The sequence below is a fragment of the Siniperca chuatsi genome, linkage group LG9 (assembly GCF_020085105.1).
Source record: "Siniperca chuatsi isolate FFG_IHB_CAS linkage group LG9, ASM2008510v1, whole genome shotgun sequence".
Taxonomy (NCBI): Eukaryota; Metazoa; Chordata; class Actinopteri; order Centrarchiformes; family Sinipercidae; genus Siniperca; species Siniperca chuatsi.
Window position 1 is genome coordinate 11490122 of NC_058050.1, and position 14957 is coordinate 11505078.

Sequence of the window (14957 nt, forward strand, 5' to 3'; positions counted from 1 at the left end):
CTGTGAAGACTTGCTGCTGCTGCTAAATGTGGGTGCTATACGTGACATAGAGAAATGAAACACAAAAAAACTAAAACACATTTGAGCCAATGGCAGACTCTGAACCTGTGACTGGTGAGTGCAATTCTGTGTCGACAGCATGTAAAATCTCTCAAGTCCCACATTTCTTTAAAAAACAAAAACAAACAAACAGGAAATCGCCCATGATTGGCTCACAATTACCCCATGTGGCACTATGGTCATTTCCTGTAAACATTTCTCCAAATGTTTATAAAAACACCCTCCCATTTAAAACACAAAAATATATAGAAATTTATTTTTACATGGACATTATATATATATATATATATATATATATATATATATATATATATATATATATATATATATATATATATATATATATATATATATATATATATATATATATATATATATATATATATATAAAGGCCTTAAAATATTTTCCATTCTGCTCCTTGAAAGTCACAATTCCCTTCAGTGGATATTAAGCCTTAGATGGACCTGGAAGGAAACAGAAATATTTTAACACAAAAATATTTATTGAAAGCAACATTACTGACTGAAACAAAATGGCAAAAAATAAGGCCTGCACTTGCTTACCATCCCAAGTCTTAGTACCAAGTTTTAATCCTGCTTTATCTGACTCCGTTCTTTCTTAGGCACCAGTGCCTTACGGAGGTATGGCATGATTAAAAAGGCTACGAGGAAGAATATGTGACCGCAGAAATAGACGGACGAATACACCTGAAAAACAAAAGGTGACAGAACAGTCAAATTAAAATCCTCATTTACACATCCCAATGTTATGATGACACCTGCTCTGTCTCCACCCCACCTGTCCACCAGCTGCCATCAGAGAGTTTCCCGCCGTTGTCAATCACCTGAACCTGCTACTCCCTGCATACCTGTTCCTTCGATCCCTTGTCAGGTCACACATGTTCCTCACCAAGCCCCAGTGTATAAATACCAGCCACTTTCCCCACTCCCAGTGTCCAGGTCATCTAAGCACCTGACATATCGTTCCACCCATTCCTCTTCCAGTTCCTGAAAACCTGCTCGTTATCTTTTCCCCATGTTTAAGACTCCCTTCTTGTTGCTGACCATTTCCAGTAAACTGCCTTTAAGGCCGTGTTCACAGCTTTGCATGGAAAAAAAACACAGTCCCCCTCATTCTTTTCACTGACACAACAAAGCCAACTTCTTTGCCTAGCAATGTGACATCATCTACCAAAGCACTGTGTTGTCCAATCAAATGCTTGCAAGTGCAAATTCTTGCTAGATTACTTTGTAACATGAACCTGTACCTGGAAAAATACGGTGTATTAATTTAGGAGTTATAGTAGTAACTTTACTGTTGCTATTTGTTTTGTACAAACGAGGGTGTCGTATGTCGTATGCTGTACAGACTGTAAAGCCCTGAGGCAAATTTGTGATTTTGGATAAATAAAATATACTCTTTTATATTATTATAAACAGCTGTGTGTGTATTCTGGTATCTGATTAGCCTTCAAACTCATGGATCTATTACTCAAACCGGCCTTCCTGGGGCCTGTTTCACTGACATGACTGCGAGCACTACTTACACGCAGGGGTGTAAAGGGTCACAAATGGTGGCAACACCCTTTTTCACAAATGATTGTCACTTACAAACTGCAGATACATTTGTGATTCCTAAAGGGCTCTTGCATGCTCTTGCGTGGGTAACAAGTATGTTTGTTTGGATTAGTTAAACTTTTCAAAATGAGAGAGAAGATAATGATCTCATGTTGCAAATCTAAGCCCCCTGGATTGTATTTCAACACGCCCCCACCCCTTGGTATTACTTTAACTATGATACCCAAAACTTAACTTTACAAGTGAGAGCAAACATATTCATCCTATGACCGGGGTGGTCTCTGAAAGTTGCGCGTTACCTTGAGCCATTTGTCATAGGTGAAGAGGCAGAATGGCACTAGGGGGTAGCCCATGAAGAGCCAGTGGATAAACTGCTGGACTACATAGATGAGAGGGTAGAGTGCGCTGTTGGCCAGCTTCGTCAGCAAGGGACTGTCCCTCACTAGTGCCAGGGCCTGTCTCACACACACACACACACACACACACACACACACAAAATAATGGTTTTAGTAATACAATAAAAGAATGGCTATATAATAAACGGATGCCTTATTGTGATTGTTGTCAATATTTAATTACAATTACATTCAACAGCATTTGACCAATAGTGCTATTTAATAACAAGAGACTGTCTCTTGTTAAAAAGTAAACAGTGGGTTTATATGATGCAGACAAAGCCCAAAGATAGCTTTTATTGAGAAAATAAGCATAATACAAGAGGTAAACAACAAATTTACCACCTACTGAAATAATTACCCAGATGGTTTGAGCTTACTGCAGTTTATTATCTTTAGGTTACCCATCTCCACATTCTGCCCTGTATCTGTAGTATACCTGTCTCTCTACAGTGATGATGAAGAACTCCATGGAGAAGCACAGGATGTATCCAGAGTGAAGACCATGCCAAATTGTCAGAAAGATGAGTGTCGTCACATGAGAGAGGGACTTATTGCCCAGGAACTTCAACCGCTTGAAGACATGTCTTAAAAAAAATAAAATAAAAAGAGAAAATAAAACAAGAGTTATGGACCATCTCCTTTTGACAACCAATCTGGATAAGGGCAGTCAGGAATGCTTTATGCACCAGCTATTACTGCCTACATGGCAAGCACTGCCTTACCTGGAAGTTGTTGTTGCATAGCAACTGAGGTTATATTAAAACATTTCAACAACTTTCCATCCTCTACAAGGGTACTCGTCAATTCAAGGCTGGCGCGGACTCCGTGTTATAATATCTTAGACAAGTGCGCACACATTATGTTTTCAATCTCCAAACCAGTGTTTTTGTTTTTCTTACAGCATACTGGTGACAAGCTGCAGTATTAGCTGTAGAGAGCAGGGTCAGACAAATAAGCACATGATGTACTACTGTTTAAAAGCCTTGTTCATGGTCTTTAAGGCATCAGTATGCTTCAAACAAAGTGCTTGTCAGATCATTAATAGTGTCTACCCCTCCACACACCTTTCTGATGTCAGAATTGGGGGGATAATTTTGGTAACTTTCTGAGACCGAAAATCTGACAAGCACGCTCTCTTAACGATGCGACTGGCGAGGTGCAGAGGTGAGAAAGCAGGATTTGAACTTATCTCTCAAGCTCCCTTTTTTCATGCTTCACACAACTACTTCTGCCAGTTTTGGTGTGTAAAACTGAGTGCAACACTATGAATGTCTTTGATTAGCGATTTGCGTCTCGCCCCTCTCTATGACGGCTGACTTTTCTCCCCGCATTTGAATGTGGTCATTTGGAACAGCTATAAACGGCATTTCAGACAGCATTTAATACAAAGTAGTTTGTTTGAAGCACACTGACCCCTTAAGGAGCTTCTCCATATACCAAACATTGTCCTCCTCATATTAATTAGTCAAGCCTCTCTGATTCACACTGGTACTGTATGTCATATGAATTTAAATGCCTCTCAAAAAGCTTGCATGTTTATAATTCTATCCAGCCAGTCTTCCAATGGAAGAAAAAAATATTAAACTTAAGCTGTTTAGTATTAAATGGGTTAAGTGTGTGCTGAGAGTATCATAACTCAGAAGTGGCGCGTATGTGACTATAAATAGACTTTTCTTTGTAGGTCAAACGAGAGCATTTTGTGTCAATTGTGTATTTTATCTCGCAAGGGCATGAAAGCTCTCCATCGACCAGCTATAAACTCAGTGAAGTGAAGTTCTAATAGCCTATTAGTTACTTGAGAGAATTTGTATTTCCATTTTGGAAAGGTGTCACTCCCCCTCCTCCACTCTCTGTCTCATGCAGTTTTGGATAATAGAAAGTAAAAGCAAGCTTAGGTAGCTAATGCATTCCGCTGAAATGGACCATGTAATAAACTGTATGTTCAATAAATTGCTTTGCTCACTGTGGTCTACATCAAATGATGCTACATGCTCCTGCTGGAAAACTGCTTTTAATTGTCTGAAAACTGCAAACTTTTAAACCCCTCCCAGGGTGTCCGCTCCCTCCCTCCCTGTGATGATTCTTCTTCTGTGAAGAGAGGCCTTGTCATGTGATACTAGGCTGATCCTTTTTTGCAAAGCATTGCCACATCTGCATACTGGATTGAACTGTTATCTCACTTCGCTGTTATCATCTTAGTAAATATTTAACTTTTACATCACCACTTTGATGACAAGCTAGAGAACGTCACAGATTGCAGGCTTGACACTGACCTGGCAGCCCAGGCGTTTGTGTTGATGTTAAAGGAAGAAATGGTTCCTCCAAAAAGCGGCGTAGTTTCAAAGAGCCACACCTTCATATTGGCACAGGCATCCCACTGGTGCTTACCATCCACTACACCATTGTAGCCTAGTCCAGATAATATACATACACCCTCCTGTAACACACAAAATACATCATTTTTATCATTTGCACATGTAAAATCACACCATGAAGCACAAGAACCTGATAAACTGGGACTGTACCTATTACTCTGGGCTGATCAGGGTGTGCCATTAGTGTATGCAAAGGTATGTAAAGGGTTGTGTTTTACTGTTAATGCTCTCGCAGCAGGTACTGTATGTAAATACAGCATCATTTAAATTAGGTTTATTTTGGGAACCAAATCAGTAGGCTGATAGCTGTTTGCCATCAAGGCACAAATACATTTCATGCACATATTTGCAGATCAAGAAGCTACTTACCGCTATAACCCAACAGCTGACATATTTATACAAAATAACTTTAGCCCAAAGCAGTATAAACACACAGCGATACCAGAAGGGCTGAGCCTGTGGAAAGGACATAGTTTTACATTTTAGACAATGGACATTGAAAAATGTTAAGAATACACTGTGATTTTTGAACATATTGTCATTCTCACCTCATACTCATCTGTTAAGTAGTAGCTGTCTGGGTAATAAGGACTAAATATTGCATATATCACCAGGCAGAGAAAACCCAAAGCAAACCTCTTCAGAGCCGGTATAACACTGGAAAAGAAAGAAAGAAGATGAGGATGGGGAAAAAGGAAAGTACTAATGTTAACTGCAGAGCTGTGAAACTGCACAGTTGGTTTATTTTACAGAGATATAATAAAGATAGTCTGTCAACTAATTGTTCTTTTCATCACTCATCATTTTCTCACTCTTTTACCTGTTCGGAGGCTTTCCGGGGCAGTCGGTAAGCTCCCCTGCCACCAGCCTCTGGTAGCTGCGCAGTGTAAATTGGGGACCCACCAGGAAGCCTCCATAGAAGTAGGAAAAGCCGCACACCTCAAGCAGAGAGGGCACAGACGGCAGGGCTGCATTCCTCTGTTCTGAACTCAGCTGGGACTGGAGTTTAAGGAAGAAAAAGATGATGAAAAATAAGAGAAGAAGAGCGATATGAAAGAGGGATGAAGGGAGTGGAGGAAGAGAACAGAAAAGGGCAGAGAAGTTATTTTAAAAGCATGTTGATGAGCACAGGATGTATCTAGTTACAAAGGATTCGTTTAGAATTTGACCACAATCTAGACTGACCACAAACTCAATATGACTGCACTAAATACTGGCATTTAACTGCAGGCTGTAAACTGTGTACTGAAGAGTGACCCTTGGCATTCATTTGAAACACTGATGGAGACAGTGATAATATTAACCGGATGAGAGCCGATTCATACATTTTTAAACAGATAAAAAGATAAAACAGAATGAAAAGCTCATTAAAATAAAAATGAAATAAAGCAGCAGAAGGGAATGTCATAGATACAGATATACTAGCTGTACTAGAAAGGAACCAAGCATACTGTAGATGAGCTGAGTGAAAGAACGGGAAACGGAAATGCTGCTCAACAGACAGAGTTATTGTAACAACATGAGCTTTAAACTGGTAAAGGGAAGCCGGGGACAACAATGATTGACATACACCTTAATGGGGCTGGGGCATATTTGTTAATATATTTGACAGCACATTTGTCTGATCATATATGCTGCACATCAATGAGTCAGACTGCTTTATCGAAATGTTGGATTTCTAAGATTTTTGCATTAAAGCTAGGGTAGGTAAAGTTGGATTAAACCAGCAAGAGACAGCTAGATTTTGAATGTTTGCAACCGTAAAAAATCCCTCCAACCACACATTTTCATGTGTAATGGGTGCACGGGCACAGTGCGCACAAGTAGAAAGGCAGGTAGGCTTATTACAGGCCTGCAACAGCCACAGATACCGGATTATTTGATTTATTGATTGCTGTCGGGATGTAAAGAGAATTTCAACAAATATAACAAAATTGCTTATGAAATACATTACCTACCCTAGCTTTAATGTGATAAAGTAACATAATTTTTTAGGAATCCAGTATTGGATTAGCCAAAAATAAGTCAAAGTAACAAAAATCTGCTTCCACACACTGTCCATTTATGGTAATAGCTATGTTTCCACGCCAACATAGCTATTCACTTATTCTCCTACACATCTGTTTGAATATATGTGTGTTGAGCTAAAATTAGTAGTCGATTAGTTAATGGACAGAAAATGAATCGCCAACAATTTTGATAGTCTTTTTTTAAAAGCAAAAACGCCAAAATTCTCTGGTTCCAGCTTCTCAAATGTGAAGACTTGTGCCCTGCATTTTTCACTATTTTCTTATATTTTATAGACCAAACACTTAATTGATTAATTAAGAAAATAAATGGCTGATTAAATCGATAATGAAAATAATCTGCAGGTGTGCAAAGATCACTTGTCTCGAATGGTCTTTGTTTGAGCCAATGTTGTGTTGAGGACCCAACATTACCCTACAACTTTACTACTTTAAATAACTTGTTTACTCAGGTGACTTTACTCTTTACTTAGCTAACTTGTTTGTATTTAGTATCTGACTGTTCCAGCTTCTTGCTGCACATTTGTTGACAGTGATATACTTGTTGGTGGTAAAACTACCGAATATCCTTTCTAATATCGAAATCATCTACCTTTCTTTCACACATGACAGAATGAAAAACAAAAGAAGCCAGAAATGACAACTACAGGAACTAACAGAGATAAACAATGAGCAAAACTCAAACAAAGAACATTTCAGACGACATCGACATATTGACCAATGATCAAGCTGGCAAAAGCAAGAGAGATCCAACTCACTGGTTCCTTCCCGCCGTCATAGTAATCAAATGTCAAACCTGTAATCAGAAAATGCAACTAGTGTCAGAAACTATGTTAGAGTGAGAAATGCTGTCATGATCATTTGAATGAAAAGTATGTAAAGGTCATGTCAGCAGTTTATCGTGTGTGTTAATCGTTTACTAGAGTGCAGAGGGAGACTGCAACAACAGGACAGATATCAAATCAAACACAATGAATAAACATCTTCTTTTATGAAACAATTGAGTTTGTCAAGCAGAGGAGTGCAATGAGAGCCTGTAGTCAACTCACCAACAAGTTTGAGTGTGAGGACACAATGAGGCATAGTCCACTTGATGTCATACTCGTCTGTCGCTGTGTAGTAATACCCTGCCAGCAGGTAAACCTACAGGAAGACAGAATGAGAGGATTGAAAGACAAAGTCATTCAGTAAGCAAACCTCTGCCTTATCAAATATCTCTGAAGTGGGCATGTTTCTGTTGAACAACTTGGTTTCATTACTGTATTTCTTAAAGTGTGAGCAATAAATGAAAGAGTATACAAAAATAAAGGCTCACATTCCCACAGGAAGCATGAGACTACATCATAAGATTATTGGCTTATTGGTTAGAGGTGGCCCTTTTAATACATGGGACAAAAAGTTTGTATGCTTTAACGAGGCAATTAATAGGGAATCGCAGAATGCAGATGCAGAAATCAGATATCAGACTGTGCAGACAAACTGAGGGCAGTACCTCAGCCACTGCAGTACACTGCAGTCTGACAGTGGACAAAATGGAGCTATAATGCTATAAAGTAAGCCTAGACGCATAGAAAAGGGGAGAGGAAACACCGGGACACCTCACCATTTGAAAGGTAAAGCTGCTCAGGACAGCTGTTACCGTCCTTCCCATAAGCCTCAGCATCAGGAATTGGACAAGGATGCATACTGCGGAGTGATAGATCTGAGAGCCTGGGAAAGAGATGGACAGAGGGGGGATGGGGATGATGATGAGTGCAGTCAAGCGTGACCTGTAGGACTGGACATGACAACAGCATTTTTCCTCCACAGTTCAGTATTGGCAGAGATGGAGAAAGGACAACAAGGCAAACCCATGATACACAGCCGACTTGAAATGAGCTGTCAAAGACGGTTGGAAGAAAAACTATTCCACAAGGAGAAAGATAAAGCAACAGACCTGCTGTAAAATCCAAGTGCAGCCACAACAGAATAAAGGAAAGAGAAAGAGATCAATGTTAGCAGTTTGTGTTTACTCCAGCATGCCACTCTCATCCATGACCAAGCTTCACCCATTCATCATATCTAGAGGAGCACTTCTTACCGTTGTTGTCACGTTGGCAATTTAGAAATATAGGTTTACTGTACAGCTGAAACTATTAGTCATTTAATTGATTGACAGGAAATTAATCCAGCAATCAATGAATGTAATTTTTAAGCAAAACCATCAAATATTTTTTGGTTCCGGCTTTTCAAATGTGAATTTTGCTTTCTTTTCTTTGTCTTCTAAGATAGTAAACTGAATCAGGGCTGCAACTAATGATTATTTTCTTTATCGATTAAGCAAGACAACAATTGACAGATTACTCGGTTTTTGTCTATGAAATATAAGAAAAAGGTGAAATATGCTTGTTATAATTATACCACAGCCCAAGGAAATCTATTCAGATGACTTGTTTTATTCAGCCAACAGCCCATAACTCAAATATTCACCTTTGAGAAGCTCGACCGAGCAAATGTTTGGCATTTTTGCTTGGGAAGTGATTGATTAATCTTTGCAGCTCTACATTTAATATCTTTAATGAAGTTGTGGGAAAGAGTAGTGGAAGCTAGGCTAAGGGCAGAGGTGAGCATTTGTGAGCAGCAATATGGTTTCATGCTTAGAAAGAGTACAACAGATGCAGTATTTGCTCTGAGGATGCTGATGGAGAAGTACAGAGAAGATCACAGGGAGTTGCATTGTGTCTTCGTAGATTTAGAGATAGCGTATGACAGGGTGCCGAGAGAGGAGCTGTGGTATGTATGAGGAAGTCTGGAGTGGCAGAGAAGTATGTTAGAGTGGTGCAGGACATGTATGAGAGCTTAAGACCGTGGTGAGGTGTGCTGTAGGTGTGACAGAGGAGTTCAAGGTGGAGGTGGGTCTGCATCAAGGATCGGCTCTGAGCCCCTTCTTGTTTGCTCTGGTGATGGACAGGCTGACAGATGAGGTTAGACAGGAATCTCCATGGATTATGATGTTTGTGGATGACATTGTGATTTGTAGTGAGAGCAGAGAGCAGGTGGAGGAAAATCTAGAGAGATGGAGGTCTGCTCTGGAAAACAGAGGAATGAAGCTTAGCCGCAGTAAGACAGAATACATGTGTGTCAATGAGAGGGACCCAGGTGGAACGGTGAGGTTACAGGGAGCAGAGGTGAAGAAGGTGCAGGACTTTAAGTACTTAGGGTCAACGGTTCAGAGCAATGGAGACTGTGGAAAAGAGGTGAAGAGGCGAGTGCAAGCAGGTTGGAACGGGTGGAGAAAAGTGTAAGGTGTGTTGTGTGATAAAAGAGTATCAGCAAGAATGAAAGGAAAGGTGTTCAAGACGGTGGTGAGACCAGCGATGTTGTACAGCTTAGAGACAGTGGCACTGAAGAAAAGACAAGAGGCAGAGCTGGAGGTAGCAGAGCTTAAGATGTTGAGGTTCTCTTTGGGAGTGATGAGGATGGACAGGATCAGGAATGAGTACATCAGAGGGACAGCTCATGTTAGATGTTTCGGAGATAAAGTCAGAGAGGCCAGATTGAGGTGGTTTGGACATGTTCAGAGGAGAGACTGTGAATATATCGGTAAAAGGATGCTGAGGTTGGAGCTGCCAGGCAGGAGGTCTAGAGGAAGACCAAAGAGGAGATTTATGGATGTAGTGAGAGAGGACATGAAGTTAATTGGTGTGAGTGAAGAGGATGCAGAGGACAGGGTTAGATGGAGGCACATGATTCGCTGTGGCGACCCCTGAAAGGGAACAGCCGAAAGGAAAAGAAGAAGAAGAGGTTGGACAAAACAATCTGAAAATGTCACCTCGGGAACTTGAAGACTATTTTTCATTCTTTCATTCTTCTAACATTTTATGGATCAAACAACTAATTGATTAAGCGAGAAAAGAATCAGCAAATTAATCCATGATGAAAAGAATCATAAGTTGCAGCCCTCAATGTACTGTATATTAAGCCCTGCAGGGAAAGAGTCTGAGCTACATGGATAAAAACAGCATTTAAAAGTAAATCTCCAGTTGTCAAACCTGCTGGCTTAGTCTGTTAAATGGGACCACATTTACTTCCTCATCAACCCAGAAATGACTCAACAATAGATGAACACAGGAAAAAGGTTTCAACTAGACATCCCTCACCCATTATGTTCCAAATTAAATGGGTCAAAAGTGCTTTTTGTTTAAGTCCATTGTTTCTTCTAGATGTTAGTTGTTCATTAAATATGTATTGTATATGTTCAAAGATTAATTATATTCCGCTGCTTCTGGGATCCATTTAGTTTGCAAATGTACCACATATCCTTCACTTCTCAATCCACAGCAATCCATGAACAATCAATTCAAAACAAAAATGTATTTGTAGAAATAAGTTTGGAGAACTGATGGTGGTTTAAGTAGCATTTAGACTTTAGACTTGACTTTGAATGACTTGATATCCTCCCAAAGCCCAAAGACTGAAATGTTATTCCAAAAGTGTGCAGAGAATTGTTCATTTTCCTGAACACAGATATACTTTGAGTCAATTTGACAGCAGCCAATCGTGCTTTGCGAGCAGCAAGGAAAGGTGTATTTGGCGGTGCAGACCAGCAGACAAAAAGATGATACCCCAGACAGCATCATACAAAACATTCAGCTCAGAAATGACAAAGCTTATTTGAAAGTAATAAATATATTTTTTTAAGTATTCAGTATTTCTTTAAATGCATGCATAATGACTTGTTTAAGACTCAAAACACAAAGTTTAGGACTTGGACTTGACTCTGAACTTCATAGCCCAGATTTGAGACTTTATCCCACCTCTGGCAGGTAAAAGCTTGACTTCAAGCGATTCAGATTTTTTAAGCTGGTGCTAACACACAATGTAAACAGTGTAAATTAAGGTGACCCTGTGGAGTTTTTGACAACTACTAGTGCTACAGAGCAGTTTTTTTTTTTTTTTAAATGAACGGGTCCCTGTTTTGTTTGTCTCATGCACACACACGAGAAACACAGCAATGCACCACAACGCAGAATTCAAAATGTTCAAAAAACTCAGCTTTACAAATGCTTTGTGAGGAAGAAAATGCATGCAACATGTTTGATAGACCTCAAGGATACACACAATGCATTCTGGTAAGTAACAGCGAATTTACAACTAACTTTTGTGTGTTCAACAGGGCAGCTCTAAAGAAGGCCTGGCACATATCTTAACAAACTCAAAGAATAATAATTTACATCTGAATAATAACAAAGGCCCTTAATCTCCCTCTTCATCTCACCAAAGTTGAATGCTGCTAGAGCCAGTCCAGAGAACATGTGGAACAAGTGTATAACTGTGGCAGGCTGGTAGAACAAGAACCGCCGGTACACCAGAGCACAGGGATAACCTGCAGGAGAGATGGAGAAAGAAATACAGAGAAAACAAAACCTGTTAATGGAGCTACAGCATGTGACTTCATATCAGCCAAGTGAGCCATTGCTGACACCACCTGATATGAAAAAAAACATATTGGCACACACACACACACAGTAGCACATTAGTACCATTGGTATGTATGTGTTGCTACTAATCTGGCATCTCAAGGAGAAAGATAACTGCCCTAAGTAGGACTACAGAAAGGACAAACACTCACCAGAGATCATGGTAAAAGTTCTTTTCACATAGGGGCAACCAGGTCAGTTTGACTTGTTCTTGTTCAAATTCTGACTCATCATAAAGTAATTATTGACTGATACTTGTATTACATGTAAATATCTGAAATGTAAACACCTTCTTCAAATTGCTACATTATAAACATATTCTATTTAATTATGATGTGATTCTGGAGTTATGACTAATTTGAAAAAATAGATTAAGAGTGTGAACGTGAATTACAGTATAATATAACTGAGGGGCACCATTTGAATGAACTCTTTTTGATTGGATGAGATGACCAAGTCCCTGCACCTTAGTCCTTCCTGGGACTAGCAAAGATCTACAATTAGTGGATATCAAGGCGGGGATAGCATATTCACATTTGATCTTTACTGTAAAGTAACATTCAAGTTTCCATCTCCTTCTACTGGATTAGTTTAGGATACGGATAACGTTTTGCTATATTTTTTTTATTGTCAACAAATCTCATGAAAAGATCAAAACCAACAATGAACTGATCCAACTAACAAATGCTGTTGGTGTAGCCAAGCCTGATATAGCTTATTCCTCTTTGCCATTGTTGTCCAAACACTAAAAACACACCAATAGGCAACACCGTTGCACTGGGTGACATGTTCCTTCATAACGATGAAAAGGGGCACTGCAGTTTATTTTGAGCCGACCCCACATGGTGGATGCACCATCCTGCAGCCATAAATATACACTAATGCATATTAATACTAGTGTATTATTATCCTTATCCTTCACAAACTTTTGCAATCCAATAAGTCAAGTATAGAGCCGCTGTGGGGTTAATCATACAAGTCACTTGGATGCAGAGTCTTATAAGCTTCTTTTGAAACTGATTTGTAGCTGTAGTGGTGCATTTTCAACAGATTCTAGACATATATTTATATTCAAGTATCAAACAGTTGGCTGACCAAAACCTAAATCACATTAGTATATATATAGCAGAGGAAAAGCTGTCAAAACTTCCTGTTATTTTAGGGTAAGGGCAATTACTATATGGCTACAATATTATGCAAGACATATTAAGCAACACCGGAACAAGAAGTATGTAACAGGCTGACTGAAGGGTATTAGCCAACCAAAGTCTGGTCTGAATGGCCACGTTTAGTCTATTGTATTGTTCATGTGAGGCGACATAGAGAGAAAAACAGACGTGTCTATGTGTCAGAACAAAGTTCAGAGAGGACAGCATGGAGGACAGTATGGAGGAAGCCCTCCCCCATCCCATTCACACACACACCTCTAACATTCCCACCCTATAGTCCTAACTAACAATAAAACAGCAGACCCTATGTTAAAACAAACTTGTGCATTTTAATGAAAAGTCACAGTAAATTGCGGCCTTGTTCCAACATTTCAACCCCGTCAGAGTCTGTCTCCCCTCCACTCAACTGAGTGGAAAATGTAGGGTTAGGTGGGGGGGGGGACACATATTTTGGCAGCCTGTGCTCATTCTCCTTGTCAAAGCACATCTCTCCCCCAACTACACTGAGGCTGTTATTTTCACCAACCTCAACACCAGTCTCATACAATTATGCTAATGCTACAGCCCAAACTGCCCAGTTTACTTGACCTAATTGTCTAGTTTGTCATATAGTCCAACAATTAGGAAAGGAGGGGAGATTCCGACAGTTGACAATACTAGCCACGATACCAAGCTAGCCGCATCCCTTCACCATGCAAGACCACCTTCATGTCAGTTAACAGCCACAAGTTAGCCGTTGGTGATGTTTTGCAGGAAGGGTGTGTGCCATTTATTCACAAGCTTTCTGGAAACCTGTCAGTTGGTTCGGGGAAGCCCGTGATTGATTCATCAGGATAATTATTTAGCTAGTTACACAGTGGTAACGTTATACCAAAAGAACTGGTTTGTAGCCTGTACCTATGTGTCACAGATAGTACCTGACTGAGCGTTATGTTAGCAGTGAGTGTAACAGTCACACAGAGCAATGAGAGCAGCTCAGCACTCAAACCTGACACCGGGATGGATGCCATTTCTGCTAGCTACCAGAATAACCCGTAACTGATTCGTGAGGCGAAACTCACCGATTAAAATAGATAAAATGAGTCGAACCGCTGGCTCCGGGGAACCTAAGGACTCCGACAGATTCTCCAGCAAGGGAGCCGCCATCTTTCTTGTGGGCGGAAACGTCTCTTCGCGACGGTTCAGTCAACTCCACCGAGTCACGGCAGACATCCAAACATATACACTCGGATTTTTAAAGGCCCTTCGCGGTTCAACCTCCTTCAAAGTTAAATTGTGTGATTCTCCTCCCACTTCCCCGCCCCTCCTGCCGAGCTCGTCCCTCTTTACCGCACTTTGATTGGGGTTGTTTTCACAGTATGTCTCTAAAAGACTGCACAGGTGTGTACCTGTCAGCCCACACCTATATGATAGGTAGCAGCACACCCAGAAAGTGTTGCAAACCATTTAACTAGTGCATCGTAGGGTGTGAAGATAAACCCTCTGTTTGAAAGAAAAGTGATATTGTGGTGTCAGTGTGCCTCCACGTGGCGACACGCAGGAACAACATTAATTAAAGATCCACTCCAGACTAAGATTAAAATACTCTGCTTTCAGTAGACTAATAATTCATGTGTGATATGGTTCACCACTGAAAAGTTCAGCTACCTAGATAAACATTATTAAAATCACAACTCTCTCATTGAAAAATCCTGAATATGCAAATATCTTTCAGGTTCAGTTTCAATTAAACTTGCATTCTGTTATCTCAACTTTATTATGTGTTACATAAACATGTGTATCTTAACTTTAAAAAAAAAAAATATATATATATCTTTGTTGATGTCAAACACAGGTGTACACAGACATATAAATAATAGTATGTAAACTTAATAAATAAAAGTTAAATAAG

General features: G+C 39.9%; 1 protein-coding gene across 1 annotated transcript; it reads right to left on the reverse strand.

Moving 5' to 3' along the window:
- Positions 1-445: 445 nt before the first annotated feature.
- Positions 446-14320, reverse strand: lpcat3 (lysophosphatidylcholine acyltransferase 3). Its single transcript, XM_044209020.1, has 13 exons — positions 14128-14320; positions 11696-11803; positions 8042-8148; positions 7488-7581; positions 7197-7234; positions 5232-5410; positions 4960-5068; positions 4781-4867; positions 4310-4473; positions 2473-2620; positions 1938-2093; positions 625-768; positions 446-525 (listed from the first exon to the last, which is right to left on the reverse strand). The coding sequence occupies exons 1-12, from the start codon at positions 14210-14212 to the stop codon at positions 649-651; spliced, it is 1395 nt and encodes a 464-aa protein (XP_044064955.1). The 5' UTR covers positions 14213-14320; the 3' UTR covers positions 446-525; positions 625-648.
- Positions 14321-14957: the final 637 nt, after the last annotated feature.